Below are 22535 nucleotides of genomic sequence, written 5' to 3'. Positions count from 1 at the left end.
GAAAAAAGTAGTTCACTTAAGAAGTACATATAATTTATTGGGGGGAACATTTTTTTTGGGGGGGGGCCTTTCTTTGAGAGAAATGCGTTTTATTTTTCATACAAAAGTCACTTAAAAGGTTCCCGTTTGGCCACATACAGGAACGCTTAAATAAAAGCCCTCGATGTTGAAGCAACCGGCGACGTACTGGATCGGACCGGGTGCAAAGTCACTTTCATCTTCACAGTGGATATATTTCCACAGTTGCAGATTGGAGTGTGAAGAAAACAAAGCAGAGAAACGCAACAGCTGGCTATAAAAACAGAAAACAAACATCAAACCAATCGATCCCTTATCGGCGCGTCACTGCAGCACACATGTCCACAGCACAGGTTGCTAGGATCCTTCGTTACTCTTTCAAAAACTAATTCATTTCAGCGTGGAATTTGACAAAGAGCTGCAGACTAAACTAATTCCATTGTCATAAAATGATTGGGAAGATCCAGGAAGAAGCTCGAGTACGTGAGGCCGACGGATCCATCAGCTGTGCTCGGTGATCAGGAGAGGCCATGTGATCATTTCAGAGGGAATATGCAAATACACACCAGTATTAACATCCAGTCTTTTTAAATAATGTAAACATATACATCTTCTTCGAGGTCAGAGCTTTGAACCTCTTCATACGTATAAAAAAAAAAAAAGAAGAGCAGATTCTACTGGAGCATGGTCCGGATGTTCTTGGGCGTGGACTCGTCGTTCAGGTGTTTCGTGGTGAATCTGAGGAGAAACAATGGCGTACGTTAGGGGAGATATGCTCATATCTAAATGTGAAGGTGATGTGTGGCTACGATGGGACGGCATGGAGGAAGGAAGATGTGCTTCTAGAGGTCATGTGGCACCATGGAGGCCTTGACCTGAATTACCAACAATTCAAAGTGTCCTGAGTAGGGTTGGGTATCGAGAATCGATTGGAATCAGGACTAGCTTTGGGATTTACCCGGTATCGTTCAAAAGTTTAAATTTCGATTCCTAGTTTCGATTCTCAGTCCGCCGGCGCCGACCGGAAATAGAAACCGCTGAACACCAACGAAGAAGCGTCCACCGGAAGTGTTCAGAGCGATTGAACATGGATAGCGTGCGTCGGCGGTCCAAAGAGTTACACTTTTCAAAACAAACCGAAAACTCAAAAGCAAAATTGTTTCATGCATAAGAGGGTGCACATAAATATGATTAAGCACCTCCGAGGTCATGGAGTGGAAGTAAATGTGTGCCTAGGATTGCCAACCGTCCCGTATTATCCGGGACATCCCGAATTATGGGCAATTTTCCCTTCAGTCCCGATTTCCAATCACAGCCTGCTAAGTCAATGACGCGCAAAAAACTCCCGGTTGTTGTGAAGTTGTGACGCATCAGACCAGGGTGTGTGGGGTTGTCGGGTGGCCCGAGCGGAGCTGTCCTATCTGTTAAAATGAGCCGTGAGGCTGGCGCTGCAAAGAAAAAGATTGTGCTAGCACCCCCCCCCTCCCTGTCAGCGGAAGTGTCCCTGATTAGAGGTTGGGAGAGTTGGCCCCCTATGTGCCCCGTCTGGCTCCTAGGGCCCATCAGTGGGAGCAAGGTAACCTTTAAGTACCTGCAGTGTCACACACTCACGTGTAAATGTGCTTCTGTGAGGTTTCAAAAATAAAGCTCTCTGGAGGAAAGTGTACCCCTGTTAAAATATATTCAGAATTTATAATGTTTATACAATATTCAAGTTCATAGTTTGATATTTAAATTGTAGTTGAAAAGAGCCCTTTTGGAAATTCATAGTAAAGTTAATAAAAAGTTCATAGAATTAACATTGATGGAGAAGGTCAGACTATTTCCTTCAGAAAGACCCTTGGTTAGCTAGCTCATTTAAAATATCTTAAACTTAAACTTTTTTGAACCTGCCTCTTAAAAGAATCGGAATCGAGAATCACTGGGAACCGGAAACGAAACCAGGAATCGGAATCGTTCAAATCCAAACGATACCCAACTCTAGTCCTGATGGTAAACATGGGGGAAGGCCAGTAGCACATTTACACAAACATAAAAGTCACCCTCCCTAAAAGGCTCTTTCCTTGTCCATCTTGCACTACAGGACTTGCTGTCATCCAGGTTCCATCATTCCCTCTCACTCCGTTTACACACTTTAGTGATTCTGTACACAGTGCACATACGATGATCCCACTGACTGCTCCTTCCTCTGCAGGTACATAATCAGGCTTTCCATCTCGTGTGTGAGCATGAACCTACTTGAGGGCATTCAGGAGGCCTTCTACGATGTCTGTTGGCTGGTCCTTCAGGACCTTTATGCAGCCTTTCATCTGTGGAGGAACGAGGAGAGCATCATCACCGCACACATACATGCTACGCAGGGTCCTCTACTGGTGTGTGTGTGTGAGTGTGACAGCCTCTCACGTCTATCTTTGAGGACTTGTTGAAGGCACCGTTGGGGTGGACGTGGTCATAAAGAATGATGACTCCCACCATGACCCTCATGCAAAACAAGAGTGTGTCCTCGCTGCTGAAGCGACTGGAATATTCCCTGAACACAGGAGGAGGAGCAGAGGGTTGTACAGGAAAAGATTTCCATCCTTACCATGATCTCTTTCCTTACTTAAAAACCACCAGGACTCAACCTGTCATGCTTTAGGTCAAAGTATCATTTAGTCTCATTTAACCAACGGCTGCTGAATCAACACAAATGTCCATCTGTGAGGAAAGGGAAGGAGATGAGGGAAGGCATGATGACTCACGGCGTCTCCAGCATGACTTTACACACACTGGCCATGGTGCTGAGACAGTCTGTCGTGTTCTCCAGGGGAAGACTCTTGTTCTGCAAATGTGGAAGTCATTTAGTCTTCCTGGACTTGACAGTGGATGCAACAGGGGACAGGGGAAACACAGCAGATGTTGAGTCTCCCCTGAAGCTGTATAGAAGGTGAGCGACTCGGTGGCAGCACTCTCACCTCCGTCACAAAGTTGGTGGTGGCGTTGCTGAGAGTCTTCAGCATGGGCGTGGCTTCTGCGTAGAACAGAGACATCCTGTTGGCCATCTCGTTGTTCACTTCCTTCTCAATGTCCAGCTGCAGGTGCACAGACCACAAACACAGGTCAGTCTAAGAGGCTTGGTTTTGTGGAGGTCATCTGATTTTACCAGAAGCCGAGGCTTTCGTGTTCTGGTTTAGGTTATATACACAGTTATATTATATATACACAGTTACATTAATCGAGAATGACCACGGACCACAGCAGACACGTGTAGATCCGATCAACTCGTGGACGACTCACATTCATGTTGTTGATCCGGTTCCGACTGATGGTTCTTCTGTAGTAGCTGAAGTCATTCTGGATGGCGGGAATTCTCATCTGAGGAGAGAAACAGTCAAAGCGGCGACGAGAACACCTTCACCTGGAGAGGTGTACTTTGCGTTTGCAGCAGACCTTGAGCTCGTCGAAGCGCAGCGTGAAGTGGAGGATCTCAGCAAACTGCTTGGCCAGAGCCTGCTCCCTCTCCAGGTGCTGAGTAGGCGTGAAGAGCGGACATGTCAGGCACTCCAACAGGCTCTGCAGAGCCTCCTCTGAACACACAAATAATAATCATCTCATTTAAAAGTGACAAAGCTTGGATTGTGACCCGTTTCTCCACAGTGAGCGTACCGAGCCGGAGAGAGAAACTGTAGAACTTCTTGAGTTTGATGACCAGCGGGCAGACTGCGTTCCAGGCCCGCTCCTGCAACGTGAAGTCATTGGGGTTTTGAATCGCCTGGAAACAAATCGATAGAAACAGAATCAACACCTTTTGGTTGCATCGCTCTCTCATGCAGCAGTTTGTATCATTAATTCGACTAGACATCTGTGTGATGTCATCACAGACATCCTGCACCACGAGTACTGTGAGGGAACCTTCTGCGCTCCTCCTGTGTAGTGAGTGTAGAGTTGCATGTATCGTGCAGTGAAGAGGAAGAAGCTCACATCTCTGATCTCCTGGCCGGCTCCTTTGTACGCCTGCAGGCCCAACAGGATGTTCTCAGAGTCCTGGAGGACAGCGTTCACCTGGTTCCACACCTCACGCTCTCCTTCCGTTGGCTGGGCATCTGACACACACAAGGTGCAAGTGTGTGTGTATATATATATATAAAACCACACATGTTCATACAGAAACTCATGTCTAGCAGGATAACAGTCAGCTACTGCAGGAGTCAATACAATCGTTTCAGAAATGATCATCGCCTTTTCACATCAAGAGTCAACATTTTAAATTCACCTTACATTTTCAGGCTGAAACGTAACACAGTAACATGATTTGAAAAGGCGTCGATCCGGATTGTTATTTAGCACGATGAACTGGGTCAAAGCTAAAAGTATTGTTTCACTTCATCTCCCAACTTCATGAGCTCTCAAGTGTTGATGAAAGTGAATCCACTGCAGCAGGATCAACTCTCTGCATCCCGCTATAACAACACTACATCAGTAAAAGGAAATCTACTAATTAGTCTCCCATGACGCCCACTGGCTACAACAGGGACTGAGCCATGTGGCTGCTTTGTGAGAGTGCGTTTTAGAAAGAGCAGACTTATTGTGTCTCTGTGAGCATTAGGAAGCAGAAAAGTAATTTGATATTCACTGATGCATTGTGGGGGATGTGCTGAACTAAGGCTTACATCATGAAGCTGCTGGACGGGTTAGCAGGAAGGGAAACAATGCTTAATGGAGAGTGGACCTGATGATAATGCAGCAGTGATGACCGTAGGACATGCATGCAGAAGGTCCTACTAACGGTGCACATACAGGGACATGCATGCAGAAGGTCCTACTAACGGTGCACATACAGGGACATGCATGCAGAAGGTCCTAATAACGGTGCACATACAGGGACATGCATGCAGAAGGTCCTACTAACGGTGCACATACAGGGACATGCACGCAGAAGGTCCTACTAACGTTGCACATACAGGGACATGCATGCAGACGGCTTAGTGAACGCAGCCGGCAAAGGTCAAGGGTCAGCTCCATTCTTCTCCATTACGTGGTGACAGGATTAATCATGGCTTACAATACATGCAGAGGCTGACAGTTCAATACACGCTGACCCTATTCAGAGAATTAAGGGGGGGGGGGGGCAGGAAACTGTGCTCACTTTCAAAGTCAAGGAAAAAGTTTGGCCCCTGCTCGAGCTCTGTGCAAGTGAGCACTTTTAACAGATTCCCCATTTGGCTTCTGCAAGAGAGGAAAATCACAAGGAAAGGAAGGAAGGAAGGAAGGAAAGAAGGAGAGTATACGTGATGTTATAAAGTCATCAATAAGTTACTGAACAAAGACGGCAGATCAGAGGTCAGAGGTCGTGACCGAGTGAGAGCAGACAGGGTGGGAGAGGAGCCGAAGCAGACTCCTTTGAGGTCATCGGGAGCAGAGACCTGCTGACAGAAAGGAAACAGCTAAGCTGGTCATCCCCCCACCCCACCATCCATCTCTCTCTCTCCCGTTAACAGACTTACTTTCAAAGTCCAGGAAAAAGTGTGGATAGTTCTCTATATCCCTTGTTAGGACTTTTAGCAGGTTACCCATCCCAGCAAACCTGGTGGTAGAATAGAGCAGTGAAAAACAAGGCAGGAGAACATTTAATATGTGTGTGTGTGTGTGTGTGTGTGTGTGTGTGTGTGTGTGTGTGTGTGTGTGTGTGTGTGTGTGTGTGTGTGTGTGTGTGTGTGTCATCCTAGAGCACTCACACCCTGCACAGGTTGTCCCTAGTGGAAAAAAAGACTTCTAGTTAAAGGTCGTTCATTACTCAGAGGCTTTTAGGTTTCCTACAACAACAAAAAACAAGACACAAGCAGAAGAAGCATTCTGCCGGTGTGGAGCTTTTTGCTCCTGAAACGTTGTAAGGAGACACCGGGGCAGAGAAATGCCATGGAGCGCCTGGTCAGTGAGCAGAGGAAGCTCAAGGAGGTGTCAAAGGCAGATTGGATTGTGTTTTACATTCTCAGCACGCATGCTGAGGAGGATTTAGTGGTTTCATGGTCAGTGGAGCGGCCGACAAACGTCGCTGCACAAAGCTCTTGAGGTTCTGATCCAAGGTGCCGGCTCCGTTGTACCTGTGGAAACAGAGAGACGGGCTCCCAAGTGGCAGGGAGGCTCCATAAAGCGGCTATTGGCACAAAAGGCAGACGGTGGGTCAGCAGTGCGAGAGGGAGAGGTCTCCCTCCTCAGCCGTTGGGAGGTGTGATGACGGCAGGACGTACGCTCCTCGTGGGATAAGATGAGGCCCTGAATGCATCGGGATGAAATGTCTTTGCTTTGAGAAAGGAAAAAAGGAATAGCGTTGGACTTTTGTCTTTAAGAGTTTCAGTTGTTTAGAGCCTACTAAAGCACGGAGGGGCCCGATCGGCGTGTATGAAGAAGCTATAAGGGTCTCATCTCCACAGTGTGTGGAGAAGGAACAAAAGAGACTGTGTGCTGCAGCGTGCACATGATAATCACACTGCACCCTCTGAGCCGCGGGCAAGCCGCAGAATTAATTCAGCCCTTCATTCCTCCACCACCGCTCATGTATGCATGCAGACGAGCCGCCGTGGTAACACAGTTCCCACGGTAACAGACATCTGTCTCATGGTGTTGATAATGACCTGAATCTGGGGCTGAAATACAAGGTTGCACCAGAAGGGGGCAGTGCTGGTTCACCTTCCTTTGAGTTGTGCTGAAATGACGTCATGTCGGCCCGGCCTTCTTTCTGTGGATCAAGTGTGACCCGCGGCTACAACCAGTTCCTCTGCAGACTGCGCCCCCTGTGGCTATGCTTCCCTCGGGGACCAGCTACCCAAGCACCTCAGCAGGGAGGGGCTCTGTACCCCACGTGGCCCAAAGAGCCAGACATGAAACAAGGAGGCGTTTGAGGGCTTCATTTGATTCATGATAGAAGGTGTTTCAGAGAGAAGAACAAGCTCACTGTGAAGCTCTAAAGAGATGCCGTCATGACAAAAATACACCTTTTGGTATCCTTCCTTTTTCTTTCCCTACAGAGCACCAGAGAACTCATTAAGGGACTGAGTCATAAGAGTGGCAGAGCACAAGTAGAGCAGCTAGTGAGTTACTTTAAGAACACTGGGGAGTGCAAGTGACGTCACACAAACTGGTACACAAAGTCCTCAGGTAAACACAACAGCCCAGAAAACTGAAACTTACAGATGCACTCAACAAACCAGCTCCACCAGCCACTTTTCTTGTTCCTCATCAGCTGAAGAGGAAATGGAACACGGCTGAGCTCTATATACACACGTACATGACGTACTGTCAGAGAAATGTACAGTAGAAGAAGAAATGCTGACCTCATTCCGTCCTCCTCCTCGCACAAAAGAACATTAGGGAGCAACGAGAACTTATTATTAGGGATAGTTGGTCTGTTTGTTATTTGATTTCACATAAGGCTCATCAAGTCAATGTTGTTTTATTTCCTCAAATAAAGGAAATAAAACAAGTTATTTTTTAGGGTTAATAATACCGTGCCTGCTTATGGGGAAACAGCTAATAATTCATCTCAAATATAGATTTACGTTGTTGTGAAAACATCTTCTACACACAACTGGAAAGACGAGGTTTTCTGGAGGATAACGGCACAGCTTGCACTAATGTGAGATTGAATGAACACAGTCCACACCGAGTGCCTCAAAGCCACAACCTGGGGGTCAGGTGACATTGACCCGGGTCCACGGCCCCCCGAAGGACCCTGGTTGCACACAGGTAAGGAGACATGGATGTATCATTAATTAGTTAATTAATTCTGTCAGGGACTTTCAGACACTGAGTCAACAGGAAAAGCGAGAACATGAGTGAGCGCACACCCAATGGATGCTGTTGAATGGAATGTTCTAGCAGTGATGCATGGAACCTGTACGTGGAAGAGCTGTGCCCAGAAGGATCATTTGCTCGATCACATGACTCCAGCCTGTCTTCAATCAAGTCGCACCGAACGGTTAAGTGCTCGGGGAATTTCCTTGCCTGCTCACTTCCTCTTTCACTAAATGGAAGCGTGGGAACTTTGGCTTTCCTCCTAGCAGCGTGTTTACCAGCATCCACCATGGTGACGTGCATGCGATGGACGGGGGGGGGGATGGAGATGTTTTAGTGAAGAACGTGCTACATGGGCAAAACCCGTCTTCCTCTTTGAAGCCTTATTCACAAGAAGGCCCTGATGTGTTCCTCCTCACAGAGAACAACGTCCTTGGACCAAAAGAAGGACCGAATCCGTTCCAGTTCAAACGGCTCCCAGTTGACCAAAGGGTGTCACATCACCCATGTGACCTCGTCCCGCCCTGTCAGTCAACTTGTTGGCCTCCATGTAGCATCCCTGCAGTGCCACAAAGCGTCCTCCTTAACCTCTCTGGTATCAAACAGTTCCCCTGTGTTGAATTCATTCAGCATTACAGCAGGGGCTGATATGTGTCCATCATATGCAGCATGGGACACAAAGTTGGAGAAACACAGTTATCAAATGATACAGCATTTTTTTTAAATCAGTATGAACCATTTGTCATGAAAGTCATTCATGATTTCTCCTGTTTGCTGATGGTTTTGTGAACGGGTCCTCATAAGAACAAAGAAGGAAGCTTTCACCCTGGTATTTGTTCATCAGATATCTGTTCCAGTGGTTATTTGAACCATTCATTGGGAGGCATCAGCAGTGTTCATGAAACAAAACGCACCATTGTTTCACTTTGACATTTAAAACAAAGGTGCAGACACATTTATGCTTTATCTATCTACATCTATGTTTTTAACTTTTGTCTAACTTCAACAGCGTTGAGTACAAACAGATCAGGGAGAACGTTTCCATCCAAGGCGACGAGTCCAGGCTGATCCCCATCGTGTAAACCACAGCACTGGGACTAGGTGCTCTCACTCCAACATGACTACACTGGCCCAACAAACGCTTTGCATAGTGTGTGTGTGTGGGGGTGTGTCACCTTCTCTGGTGGAGAGCTCAGGTTGCCGTCTATATCATCCACTTTCTCTTCACTGAAACAAGGGGAAAGAATTGGTGTTAAATCAGTTTGGACTGAGCCAAAATAAATAGTTCTAGAAACAGGTATACAGTATCGACTTTCCACATCAACCCACTTTCTCTTTCCTCTTCACACGTGCATCCAGCAAGCACACACACCAAATGATTACAGTGACATGGACCATTACATGCGAATCATGTCTGCTGTGTGTTCACTGGAGGATTAGAGGTAGCAACAGAAGAATGAGCAGTGTTTCAAGGGTAGATGCAATATTAATGAGATTATTATGAACAGATGCAAATCACAGGACATGTGGCAGACATTAGGGGCCACAATACATTCATTCATTTGCATCTCCTGGGAAACCTCCATGAGCTCAACTGTTACTTTATCATTGGACGTAGCGGCCGAGGTGATCTACAATGAGTAGGTAGGAGGCCCCACGGGAAACTAGGCCCTCAACTTCCTGCCGTCTGGAACATGAGCGCTCACCTCGGCATCGTGCTAGGTCCACTGTCACGTGTCCCTTCTGTACCACACATGCAAAAACACCATGTGGACCGCACAGACTTCACCATCACACATCCAACTTCTCCCTTTCTCTGCACGGAAACTCGCTTTCCCTTCTTTTGCTTCCTCTTTCAGTAACACATGACTGATTGTTTGGGGAGGGGGGGGGTTGTGTCCCTGTGTCAGCAAGACAAACAACTCATCTGCTGAATGACTCTTCTAATATGTGTATGAAATCCAGCGTTCTGACGGGGAGGTTAATTACAAACTTGCAGACTACCTGACATTAAAGAAGTCAGCCAAAGTGCTACCCAGCAGGAGGCAGTCACTAAGTTATGCATGCACACTCCGAACAAACAAACATGTTTTTCAGGAAACGTCAAAAACCAGAAAGGAATTTTCCAGAGACCCGCAGGAATGAAACACATGATAGAATAATAGTAATAACAGCACGGGGCTCTTGTGAACAATACAGCTGCTCTAAGGTAGATTTCTACTGAACCATCCACTGTTGAGATTGTAGTGTGTAAGTCGCTGCGCACGGCCAGAAACAAGTCGAGAGGGACAAGGCAAGCACATCATTGGGAGAGAATCAGAGAAAAAACATTGCAGGGGACACACACACTTTACCCTTTACAAAAAAAGGGAAGGTGTGTGATGAAAGATCCTTTCACACCTGTTGTTGGACGCCTGACTCGAAGCCAAACAAAAGCTAATATAAAGAAGCTTGTGATCGTCCTAAAGGGAAGGGGTCAAGGGTCGGCACCCCGCTTAGGCTGCAACAATGAACGGTCATTCCTATTTTACACAATAGGAACACCTCTTAACCTCTTGACTGTTTCGCTGAAAACAAATCATGTTTTAACGTTTTGTGAGGTAATATATGCGTCACGTATTACGCTGCAGTCAAGGCCCTTTACCGGCAGGGGGCTGATCATGACCCATTTTTCACTTTAACTCGTTGAGATTTATATTCATTTAATGAATTCTATTAATATGGGAGGACAGAAGGTCTGCATTGTTCTGAGATGAATTGACCTCAATGACTGCCTACACATTCCAGTGTATTTGTTATGTTCTTCATTAGAGTTTTGCTGTTGTAATGTCTAGGATTATCTATTTTCTATAACTTATTAAAAACAACCAGCTACAGTTTTTATATAGATAAGTATATTTTCTGCACCTTCATACCAAATATTTGGCCAGTAAAGGATGCAGATTGTGGATTAGAAGTACAATGACTCAAGTAGAACAGAAGTAGGAGACTACGTGTACATGACAGCACCCAGCAAATGTCCTCCTCCAACAGCCTGTAGCCATGATCACACACCATATCCCAGAATGCACTGCGTTCCATGGACCATGCACTGAGGGTTTACACCGCCGAGGACTCGTCACAAAGACCAGATCACATCATCTAATGATAAGTTGTCAAACAGATCAAATGTTTGCTCATCTTAAAGCCGAAACAACATATTTGATGCGTTATGTGCTCTCCTCGTGCTAATGTGCATCCTATGAGCTGCTGTACCAGGGGATGGTGCTGATGTAAAGGCAGCATTTCATGCCTGCTTCAAGACCTCCTCCAGTAACCCCACCTTTCTTTTTTGCTAGTTTGGATATTTTATCTTTTTATTCTATTTGTCTCGTGATACTGCACCAATCACAAAAACATACTCCTGTTTGTAACATACGTAGCATGTGAATGTTGATACGATCCTGACCAAAACTTAGTGGTTCTTTCTCAGCAAAGACAATGTTGGAAATGTTTTCCAGGTCATTTAACTCTCCATTTGGTTTCCATGTTATGTGAAACCACTGAACAGGATATGTAATTCACACAACTATGAAGGTGCCTTTGAAAATCACCAACAGCGCCCTTGAGTGCAGAGCCATCGGGTCGTCGGTGATGGTGAGGAACAAGCAGAGGGACAGCAGAAGGGACTCAAACACACTTTTAGATGCATAAAGCCCAACTAAAGTCTTTCTATTGCAGTCAGCACCTGCAGGAACAGCCCGTGACACACTTGTTTTGTTCAAGCCACATTTAGGTTTCCGTAATCCAAATGAGCTGTAATTTAGATTAACGTGGGCTGCAAATAAGAGAAGCATCCCGTAGACAGGAAGCAAGACCTTTTGGTGAAGTGAGGACCACATCTGTGTTTGAGCTCATGACACATTGCCTTTGTTCTCTGTACTAGCACTCTCTAATCTTCATCCACCATCAGGTAAAACTGATAGTTTACTTTATTTTTTCCCCTACACAGCACAACTCATAGCTTCAAAAATAGATGTACTAAACGGTTTAAGACCATGGGTAGACATTTTCCCTCAGTGGATACAATTATTGTAGATGTTAGAGCGAGCAGATCAGGTGAAAGATCCCGTGTTAATGTAGTTGAAGAGAACGTCCACCTCACTGCGCCCATTTTATGACAATCCAGTTTAAGGCTAAATACAAAATGCTGCTATTCACATTGCACTGTGAATTCATTCAGCCAGTGTGTAGTACTACTACTGTCATAAGCACCTATTACTTAGTCGCATATGCCATGCATAAAAGAATGGTAAAGTACTCTGTATTGTTTTGTATTTTGACAACATCCTCCTAATTCAGGGCCCAGTAGATGGCGGCGTCCACGTCGGTGTGATCCTGAGTAGCCGCTAGTGCTCCGATACGTCCTCCTTACAGCTGCAGACGGGAGACCTCGGCACAAACACAGGATAGCGTGACAGATATCCAGGACTCAACCCGGATTCAATTATTTACATGGATGAGCATCATCTGCACCACTAGAAAACGGGGGGGTGCAAATCTGTGAGCGTATGCCTCCATGACACAAGGGCTGGGCAATTTAACAATATAATATACATATTGTGCTATGAGATGTTGTGCTGTCCATTATTCTATGGCATTCCAGGTTTTAAAGGCTGTGTTGCGGCAAAATCATTCCCTGGACTGCTCCAGATGTCCTACTGATGATTATCAAAAGCCACAGACTACATACATCTCAGATGGTAAAAGTCCTCCACTGTAGGTTGAATGTGACGAATGGAAGTGACACACATCTGGCTCCTGCAGACCCCCTCCAGGGTTCAAACAAGGGTTACCACTCAATGGAGGTTCAATGGGCTGGAAGACCGCCGCCCTCCTGTGAGTAAAATAATGCACAACTCTCCAATGTGACAACTCCACAGTATATTTCTGCCATTCTGCACAGCAACAGCCGATGAATGGATAACAGAGTCAGAGCCCCCAGTGAGCTCTGGGTTGGGGGATGAACAGCTTACCAATAAGATTCATTCTTTTGACAGTGCTGTATGATTGCAGGAGACCCCCTTCACTGAGGATATCAAAATCCTTCTACACTCCTGTGAGATTGAAGCCTTAAAAGAACAAATGAGAAACAGGAAAGACTACAACTCAAACCTTTAATTCACAACGGATGCTGAGGTGAACTGGAAATGTGTCGGCCTTCTCGCCCTCAAGAGAAACACTTCTTTCTCATGCAGGTGGAGCTTTGTGTGTGTAATGGTGGTATAAACCAGTCTCTGGTTCATCAGTAGTCATGATACAATGACAACATGAAGACAAAAGAACACCTCAAGCATCTCAGAGAAAAGATCATCTAAAAGGAGAGCTACAAAAAGATTTCCAACTCACTGCACATCCCACAGAGTTCAGCTAAATCCATCATCAAGACATGGAAGCCGTATGGAACTAGGTAGAGGGGAACATGAATGCAGAAAGATTTCATCAAATAAAAGGGGGATCATCTGCAAGTGAACTAGGATTTGGGAGAAGATGGATTTTCCAGCAAGAAAAAACCCAAAGCATCCAGCAGAAGCTCGACAGAAACTGTTCAAAGACGAGGAGAAGGTTGGCTGGCTGACTTGTTCTCATGTGGAGAAACATTGTGCCAGTCTGATTGAGGCATATTCACACGGACTTAGTGAGCTCTAAGCAGCCTACAATACAGCCTTTAAACTCCTAATGCGCCCTAAAAATGGGAAATAAAATCAACACTGTACATTTTATTTCTTTCGGACAAGTGCATTAAGAGCGTGTGGTCAGGCCCTGCCCATAACTAGTAGACTGACTAGTAATCCTATTTTTTAATCCTATTTGCTCAACACTGCTGTGTTGTGTGCATTATAATGCAACTGTAGATCCTTCTTTGTGCGTTTGTAAATTGAATATATTTGTGAATTGTGTGTATTTGCGATTATTGAGACTGAACTCGACTCCATACGGATGCATGTGCGTCCCGCTGTGGGTCAAACACCCTTGAGACAGGCACAAAGCAGAGGAGGTAGTGTCCTGACTGACCTGAGGTCTGTTATTGGCGGACAAGGAGGATGGAAAGGAATTCTATTTGCCCATGTCTGAGAATAATATTAAAGAAAACACCACAGCTTATAAAGTGAATAAATTATTGTGTAAGAAACGGCGTCTGACTGCATTTTATCATCCAGCCTTTTTTCATGCCGAGCGTCACATGATGGTTTATGATCACCTTGTACGAGTGTTTTTACAAAAGCATGTTTAATACAAAAGTTTAACAAAATGGAAGATAAAGTGATTGCTGTATGTTTCTGTACCATTTTAACAGTTTTAAGCATATTCTGATGCAAATCGAGATACATTGATTATGGGCCGGGGTGAACCTACAGAGACATAAAACGTTGATGCCCACTCAGGTCATTAAGGACAAATGGGGCGCGTCCACTTCCTCTCCTGTATCTTGGTTCCCTTGTTTTGTGTGCGGCACGTTGCCGGGCTGTCGAGCCCACTGTCTTCTCACGGTCGACAATAAAAAGATGAATTGATTATTAAAAACAGGACGTCTAAAAGTCTTTTCCAGGTTGGTGCCTCTGATTGACGGTCAGGAGGAGCGAGTCACTGTGATCACTTGGCACAGAAGGGCAATCCTTTACAGTAAACATTCAAAGCTTAATAATAGTTTAAAGGCTCATCCCAATCGGTCACTGCACGTGTGATTAGGGTGAAGCTCCTCTCGGCCTAAAATGTCCGTGTACTCCAAAGTCAACCCTTTTCCTCTGGGCGGGACTTTGTATAAACCAAAGGAAACCAAGATCAACACCAACGACCCAAAATAACTTGTGTTTGGGAACCTCTAGGAAAATGAGTGGCAGGAACAAACCGATTGTGTAACTAGAGGCTGCAGACCCTGCTGCTGTCACCAGGTACTTGGTCTTGTTCGTGAGCATCAACACTCTCAAATTAAAGTGGCCATTGAATGTCTACACAGGAGTTGAATAGGGATCAAAAATCAACTACAGTTCTTGTGTCACATTTTAATTGCAAACAGCTGAGAAATGATATATATTTAGTTAATAAACCTAATGTGCAATGGGTCAGTTTATAGAAATGATTTAATGAAATATATCTTAATTGCACATTTTGAAATTCTTTAATTGCGATTAAGTTTGTTATTCTTTTAATAAAAACTAAATCTTACAAGAAATGAGTAATATTTAGAAAGAATTGTTGTTTAATTGTATTACAAACACACACATGATCCGGGTGGAACATGTTGAACTAGCCACTCTTTCTGCTGTCCTCGTGCACTTTGCTCTCAACTCTCCATCATTTGATTGTGTTTCAAGTGCCAATAATGTCCCCACATTTAGCAGGACGTTATCAAACCTCTGTCTTTTAGGGACACAGTCCTCCTCAGACCGTGTAACACGGAGGGTAGATGTTGAGTTGGAAGTAGCCTAGCAGCTAGCTGAGCCTAGCAGTGCATAAAAGTGGTCCGATTGCCACTCGTCCCCCTTCTGTTTGACACAAAGCTGCACCAATCAGCTGTGTTTTACTTCCAATGCAAAAAGGTCCCTCCGTCTTCTATCTGTCTCGTTCTTTTCTGTCTGCAGCGTCTGCAGGGCCGTTTCCCGGGACCACCATGTTTACTTCCGGCACTCTGGAAGACTGGAAGTAAACAAAGTTGCGTTCAAATATTTTATCGCATTATTCTCGGCCACATTAATTGCATAGACTACTATACTAGATTATTCATTTTTACAGCCCTAATAAAAACACTATTATAACAGTTATTGCACAGCCTGTATATAATATCTGTCTTTTTACATTATATTTAAATGAAGTTGTTGTGGATTCTTGTTTTTTATCACTGCTTATTTACATTTTTAAACTGGTTTTGTCTAACATGTCAGCTCTGCTGCTGTTATCCTATGAATTTCCCGGCTGCCGAACTAAGAAAGAATAATCTCATTCTATCTCAACATCAATATTGGCAAGATACTGCAGGGCTGGCTATTGGCGCTTTTACAATACGCTGAATTTGAATAAACTGTGGTGACAATACCAATTACAGCCGACTATGTAGAACTATGGGTTCCATTATTTGGGAAAACGCATGCTAGGGATGTGTGCCCACTTTGGAGAGATCACCATGTGGCATATGGTCAAGCTCTGCTCACGTTAAGCCAAAACACTGCAGGCGGCTTTAAAACAAACATTCAACCACACCAGGCAGCCGCTTTCAAAGAAAACAACATCGGCCTCGGCCTTTTGCCTCCATTTTTAAAACCCATGTGCCATTTGGACGGCCCAGGAAAACAGGCCTCCAAATGGGGTTAGGAGAGCGGCTTCTCCCTCAGGCTCCCTCGCTGGAGCAAATGGGTCAGCAGAGTGTGTGTGTGTGTGTGAGTGTGTATGTATGTGTGTGTTGGGTGGGGTTGAGCTCTGCTCCAGGGGAGGTTGGAGGAGCCCGTGGTTGGGAGGCTGGGTGGAGAAGGGGAGCCCTGCACACCACCACAATGGCCGCCTTGCTCCCCTGTGTGGCATCGTTGGCGCGCTTTATCCTTCCCTCTTACAGTGCACTTCACACAGCAGCACAGGGGGCGACTGTTCTGCTCCACTTGCCGCTCTCTTAGCGACCAACACACACACACACACACACACTGAAGAACTCTTCATCAAGCACAGCTCATTTCTAAGTAGCTGCTCTCTGAAATGCTGAACCCGGAGCAGAGCAGTCACACAGCACTGAGTCCAGTCCGTCCAGCTGCTGGCCCCCGGGGGCCCTCTGGGCCCGTCAGCTGGGCCTGCTGCAGAGTTTTACACTTGCTCATTTACAGACTCCCCACTATCCCTGAGCCACATCTGGCCTCTGGTGGAGGGAGGGAGAGCGAGAGACTGCTGATAATGACAAGGGGAGGGGTCAGGGGGACGTAGTAAACAACTCAGAGAGCCTCTGCCCATGCTGGGAAAGAGAGGGCGGGATGGCCGACAGCCGAGAACAATACAAGAGGAAAAGAAATAAAGGCAAAATGGATGTAGGAAAGTTAAAGAGGGCGTTTGGTATTTGAGAAGGAGGAGGAGGCAGAGTGGCGGTCTTGTTGATGGCAGCCACGGCTCCGTAGAGTGGGACCGCAGGTGGAGGAATTCCTCCTACGCCTCTGCTCAATGCCACTTCTGTTCTGCCGAGCCATGCGCGTCCGTAGTGCTGCACATACAAAGGCCACCATGTCTGCGTGGGCCCAGAGTCTTGTGTGAAACCAGTGTTGGCAAGTGTTTGTGTGAGCATCAAGCGCTGTCCACCACTAACTGGGTACAGGCAGCCAGGCGAGGCCCACAGAAGCTACCGGAACCCTGCAAAATGCACACTACAGGAGAAAAAACACAATTACTAATGGGCACCAATCACAGAACCGGTGTGCTTCAATTTGTTTGTGTCGCTGTAAAAAACAGAATCCTATAATAATAATAATAATAATAATAATAATAATAATAATAAAGCAGTCTCAAACAAATTCCCATTTTTGGAAATGAGCCTTCCGGTCGCTTTCAAAAAGAATAATAATAATAATAATAATAAGTATTATACATATAGTGAGAAAGTGTGCAGTTAAAAAGGTAGCACTTTGCGGCTTTGACTTCAGCTTGGTTGTAGTGGATCTCTTTCAACATGGTACTGTCCCCAAAGGCTTTGCAGCCATTTTTACCTGTCAATCATATGGTCCATTTGCAGTTTAATAATACTAATACTGTAATCTTCACAAGCTCTCAAAGGCACCATAGACCATAGATACACACACCAGAAACAGCTGCAGCAACATCTGTCAGCTGCTGGAATTTGATTTCCCTGCAATTTGACAACAGCCAAACGGGTCTATTTCACAAGTAGCGTCAGTCCGTCTGAATAACTGCACAGCTACTCCTCTTGGTTTGGAAGTAGTCCGTGTGAACACAGTGCAACAACACTTAATTGAACCCCTTTGTCTGGACTAGATGAAGCCAGCAACAGGTGTGGAGGCACCCTGATACTTTGGTTCAAACAATACCAACACAGAGAGGAGCATGAGGGTGTCCCTTAAGGTGAAAGTTAACCTATTTATGGAGGGCAGGCTTGGATAAAAGCGATCAGTGCTAATCACTTTACATTGGTCTAGTAGACGATACCTTTACGGGTCCTGCATTTGGTTTCTGTCATCAGACGAGTCTGACCGGCACCAAGGTCAAGTGGGTTGGCTCAGTCAGTGCTGCAGCCTGCAAGGGCCTCCTTTCTAGTTTTCTCGGAGCACCTTTTGCACCTTCAGGTGAACGAGGCAAGCTTTCAGGTCCAGGAATCAGCATCAGGATTAGGATTCCTGATTAATCATCCCAATGCCAACACACAGGCTGCAGGGTCAGAGTTTAGCTTTGCAGTCAGTAGCCAGCCCGGTTTGTTCTGTTGCTTTGGCGTCCTCGCTAAAGCCAGACGAGTGTCCTCAACATCCCAATAGTTCTGCTCTTGTTATGAACAACAAACAGCTGTAAATCTGAGGGTTGCTGCTGGTGCAGCTGAACTGCACCAGAAAGAAAAGCCGGGCAGAGCAGAGGAAAAACAACAGGTGGCGTGGGAGCACAGCCAGCTCTCTGGTCCCTGTCAAGGTTAAATATTGGGCTCAAAACATGGAGCTCGAGATCAACCCAGTTATAAACAAGAAACGCGTCTTGCCGCATCATAGCTACGCTTAACAACAGTTTGCAGCACCACAGCGTTCTTCATTTCATTAGCATCTTCATTTTACTCTCTGCTTTCAGCAGATTGATGAATTTAAAATGAGTCCAGTTAGTCACTTCTAGATGCTTAATGCTCCAAAGGTCGATCAATGTCATTATTATCTCAAAATGTATCTAAATAGTACAGGTGAACATTTCTGCCCTAGTGGTCTTTGTGATGGATATATGGATCACAAAAGTTCATCCTTGAATAATGGGAAGTGGCTTTAAGGTTTCAATTTCACTTCATAAACCGTAAAGAGTGAGCACAAGTGTGAGAACATTTAGCGTTTGGTAGATGGCAGCTAGCTCTGTAGCATAGATATATGATAACCAAGATCACTCTTGTAGTTCTAGAACTGAACCACGTTTTAAATGCTTTCCAATGTCCCCGGGGCCTAGAAGGTGCATGAATAAACCAGAGCAAAGAAGGCATTATTAGACAAATACATATATATTACAAGAGCCAAGATTACAACAAATCAAAGACAGCCTAGTAAGAACAGGGCTGGAACCCTTAAGAGGAAATGAAGTGAACAGGACAGTAGTAGCCAGCCAGACAACGCGCACACACACACACACACACACACACACACACGCACACACCTCTGACAGGATGCCAGTGGGAAAAGTGAACGTGAGCAGGGTGTGCACGGGGTCATACATAACTCCCCCCCCCCCCCCCTCTGGAGTAAAACAGGAACTCGGCGCCGACAGAGACTGGCGAGGTGTTTAACTGTGACACCACACGGTTGACTACACAACCAATTTCCTCTAATAAAAACAGGAGGCCATTATTGAATACAAATAATGGCCGTTTTTCCTGGTGAACATTGAATGCCAGAAGCTTACGTCTTAATACACTTTAAGCCTTTTAGAGATAAGCTGTTCTAACAGCTGACATTTAATAATCTTGCTTGGCAAATTGTGGGACTGAAAAGGCTCCTTGTCGAAGTGGGTGCTCGATTACAGCTAGAATGATAGCCCTGAGTCATCGGCCTCCTTTGGAAAAAGAAGGTTTAGTATTGAAATGTCCCATTAGGTCATAACAGTCAGCCAGCACGCTGAGAACAACTGATAAATTCATTCAACCACCCTTTGATTGCTGTGAAATGTCCTTTTATTGATAGCGATTAAAATGGACAGCCCGTGGACGCCCTGCAGTGTTTCCCCTACCATTGACAAATGTCCCCCTCCGCTCCAAGAAAGTCTTTGCGCCGCCACGTTCATACACAACTACTGGAAGAATGTGAGACACACGAACACATGTGAGATCGAATGTGCCCGAGCCGCACTGCAATTTAACCTCAGCTGGCAACAAAGGGAAGTAATGATACACGACGGATTCACACTGCTGGTTCAGCCAAAACCTCAAAATCAGATATTAGGCTCGGCCCAGTGTGCAGTGGTGCTGGAAGGAAATCCTCTGGAAATTCTCACTGTGTCACAAAACAACTTGTGATTCATAGTTGGACTCCAACAAACCTAAAACTGCTGCCGCAAGCTATTGGAGTGTGAAAGTATGAACCTTTATGCGGGCTGTGAGACAGCAGCTGGATACCTCTTTGGAATATGACTATCGCCTGTTTCACTCACCACAGGGTGGCATTAAAGCCAGCGTGCTAACAGTGTTACGAGTGGATTCTGGCTGTCATTGACTGTGATTCTGTAAATGCATTCATGCGTAGTTTGTTTTAGGTATGACAGCAATATATATTTTGGTTCCATTTGATTAGTGTGGAGGTTGCAGTGGTGAAGCACTACATCTTTATGCACGTGCCTTATTGCGATTCAAACAACCATCTTCTTGCACTGCACCACAAATATCCTGTGCTTGTCTCAAGCAACCTGCAGTGCAATGACAGGTTGAAAACCACAAGGTGAAAAAAGGCCAGCGTTTGAGAGGGTGTGAGGCCATATCCTGTTTGCCAAACTACAAGACGTGCCCTTTGCATGGTTCACACAGCCACGCACGACCCGACATGAACTCATTAGTTGGATGTATATTAGCCGCAAACCTGTAAAGGATGATCAGGCGAGTACAGTATTCATTGCCATGGCCCGTCTGCTAGAACGTCATCGGGATGCTCCAAACTTCATAAAGCTCCACGTGCCCTAACCTGCCTCCACGGGGTTTGAGGGAATACTATGGCACTCAGCTAGCCAACAGGCACCACAGAGAGATCCGGTTCATTCACTCCCGCATGTGTTCTATATGATCAAGTCACAATAATTCAAGCAGCATTCCAGAAATGCTGCAATCCGGGGCTGGCATGCAGACCGACAAAACACACACATGGGCGGGCACACACACACACACACACACACTGCAGCTGTTGCTGTATGTTCTCTGTTAACAAAAGAGGGCCATTTCAGTGCATCGCGAACACATTCCTCAGAAGCAAACATTTGGTATCTCAAGCTGGCAACCAGTATGTTCCTAACTGGGAGTCCCTTCCATTGGTCAGCTAACTGGTTCCAACACATTGGCTTTATGCTCATTGGACCCACGTGGACACCGTTTGGAGAGAATCCTTAGTCATGACTGAGTTCTGAAAGTCAATACCAACCATGTAGCTGTATCCCTTCACAACGTTACACACCTCAGCACTGCAGTGACGCACAGTGCTGAACCGAATGAACCATGGACAAGGACGTATTGCTGCTACTGCTGATTGCTGATTGAATGACGTATCTTCTCCAACAATATCCCATGGGGGGGGGGGAGAAATCACACTGACTCATGTCAAGAAAAGAGAAAAACAGCTGCTGCTGTGGTTCGTTTACAACTGAGACCAAAACATTGACTGGACTGAAATAAAATATCAGGTTTTTAAGCACGTCGGTGTCAATCTTCACCCTGATATTGGTCTACAGAGCTCTTTGAAACCTTGATAGCGGATGGAAATAGTTGTTAAATGGTTATAACGTGACGCAAAGCGAGGTCTCACAGTATTTGACCCACCACCAGAATCCATTCATTCAAGCGATCGTGGGCCGAAGTCATAATCAAATAATTCGTTAAAGTGAAAACGGAAGAAACTCGTGGCTCCAAGTGTGCCGCTACCCGAGCAGCTAGGTCCGCTCGCTAGCCAGTGCTAGCTGGGGGCAACGCGCCCACCGAGCCGGGGAAGAACACGTCCCCACGGAAACGGTCGCAGAGGCTAAAGGCGGGACAAGCAGTGCTGCATTAAAGTCTCCACACGCTCGCACAACGCTGAATTCCACCACATAACTTATTCCAGCGCCCCGGGGCTGCTAATGCTAGCTAGCAACGCTAGCACGTCGTCCACCGGCATCTGGTCGCGTGCGAGCGCGTCTGACAGTCTCCGAACTGACGGGGACACACAACCTGGCACAACACCAAGGGAAGGAAGTCCACCTCAGCCACGAAGCACGAGGAAAAGTTGGTTTAACACGGATCCGTACCTGTTTGTCTCTTGGGGTGGTACCTCTGAGGATGTAACGTTGGTCTCAGATGTACTTTCACCGACCTTGGCAGCTCTCTGTCCCCAGCAGCGACGCACCACAACACTCGTTCACCCCTGTGCCGCCATGCAAATGAAGGGAAGAGAGCCCGCATCCAAGCCCCGCCCACTCGCATTTGTAATTGGTCAACACGATTGAATTGTTCTGCTTTTCCTTACTTCTCATCTGCAGTGTGTTGCAAACTTTATCGACCTCAACTTCAAAATGTATCTACTGAAATTCCAGTGCTTTAATCTCCGTAAGAGATTTAAAAAGTGTACTTAGCCCTTCTAGTGTTCCATGTATCAAGCATGTACAGTATGACATTATATAGATCTTGTGAAATACTGTACACTTAAAGGATTAGTTTATTAGATAATTTGCCACTCCACAGACAATCATACTACAAGTGTGAGGATTTTTTATTTTTTTATTTTCTTTTCTTAATTGTACATGATAGTAAGCTATTCATGTTATCCAACAAAATGCTATTATTCTCAACTGATAACATTCATTCATACCTG

At 45.7% G+C, this 22535-nt stretch overlaps 1 protein-coding gene across 3 annotated transcripts; it reads right to left on the bottom strand.

Annotated features, from left to right (window-relative positions):
- Window positions 1–16: 16 nt before the first annotated feature.
- fam49a (family with sequence similarity 49 member A) lies at window positions 17–22129 on the bottom strand. 3 transcript variants are annotated; one of them, XM_037449593.2, is made up of 12 exons: window positions 21973–22129; window positions 8964–9015; window positions 5144–5223; window positions 3979–4100; window positions 3664–3769; window positions 3448–3584; window positions 3295–3372; window positions 2973–3089; window positions 2760–2839; window positions 2422–2548; window positions 2257–2327; window positions 17–756 (listed from the first exon to the last, which is right to left on the bottom strand). In XM_037449593.2, exons 3-12 carry the CDS (start codon window positions 5214–5216, stop codon window positions 693–695), a joined length of 975 nt encoding a protein of 324 aa, XP_037305490.1. In that variant the 5' UTR covers window positions 5217–5223; window positions 8964–9015; window positions 21973–22129; the 3' UTR covers window positions 17–692. The 3 variants fall into 3 exon arrangements, with proteins under 3 accessions (XP_037305490.1, XP_037305492.1, XP_037305491.1); XM_037449595.2 differs by lacking the exon at window positions 5144–5223 and adding an exon at window positions 5502–5581 and having other exon boundaries at window positions 21973–22128; XM_037449594.2 differs by lacking the exons at window positions 8964–9015; window positions 21973–22129 and adding an exon at window positions 5502–5581.
- Window positions 22130–22535: the final 406 nt, after the last annotated feature.

Source organism: Pungitius pungitius, chromosome 20, assembly GCF_949316345.1.
Source record: "Pungitius pungitius chromosome 20, fPunPun2.1, whole genome shotgun sequence".
Taxonomy (NCBI): domain Eukaryota; kingdom Metazoa; phylum Chordata; class Actinopteri; order Perciformes; family Gasterosteidae; genus Pungitius; species Pungitius pungitius.
Note: the sequence above shows the minus strand (reverse complement) of the source record. Positions and strands in the feature narration are given on the sequence as shown.

What these genes read in the sequence shown, in the direction of transcription:
- fam49a (XM_037449593.2), bottom strand. Translation starts at nt 5,216, where the DNA reads ATGGGGAATCTGTTAAAAGTGCTCACTTGCACAGAGCTCGAGCAGGGG. An exon ending in CCGGCCAGGAGATCAGAGAT is followed by an intron (nt 3,770 to 3,978) that starts GTGAGCTTCTTC and finishes ATTTGTTTCCAG; the next exon opens with GCGATTCAAAACCCCAATGA. An exon ending in CCACCAACTTTGTGACGGAG is followed by an intron (nt 2,840 to 2,972) that starts GTGAGAGTGCTG and finishes CCACATTTGCAG; the next exon opens with AACAAGAGTCTTCCCCTGGA.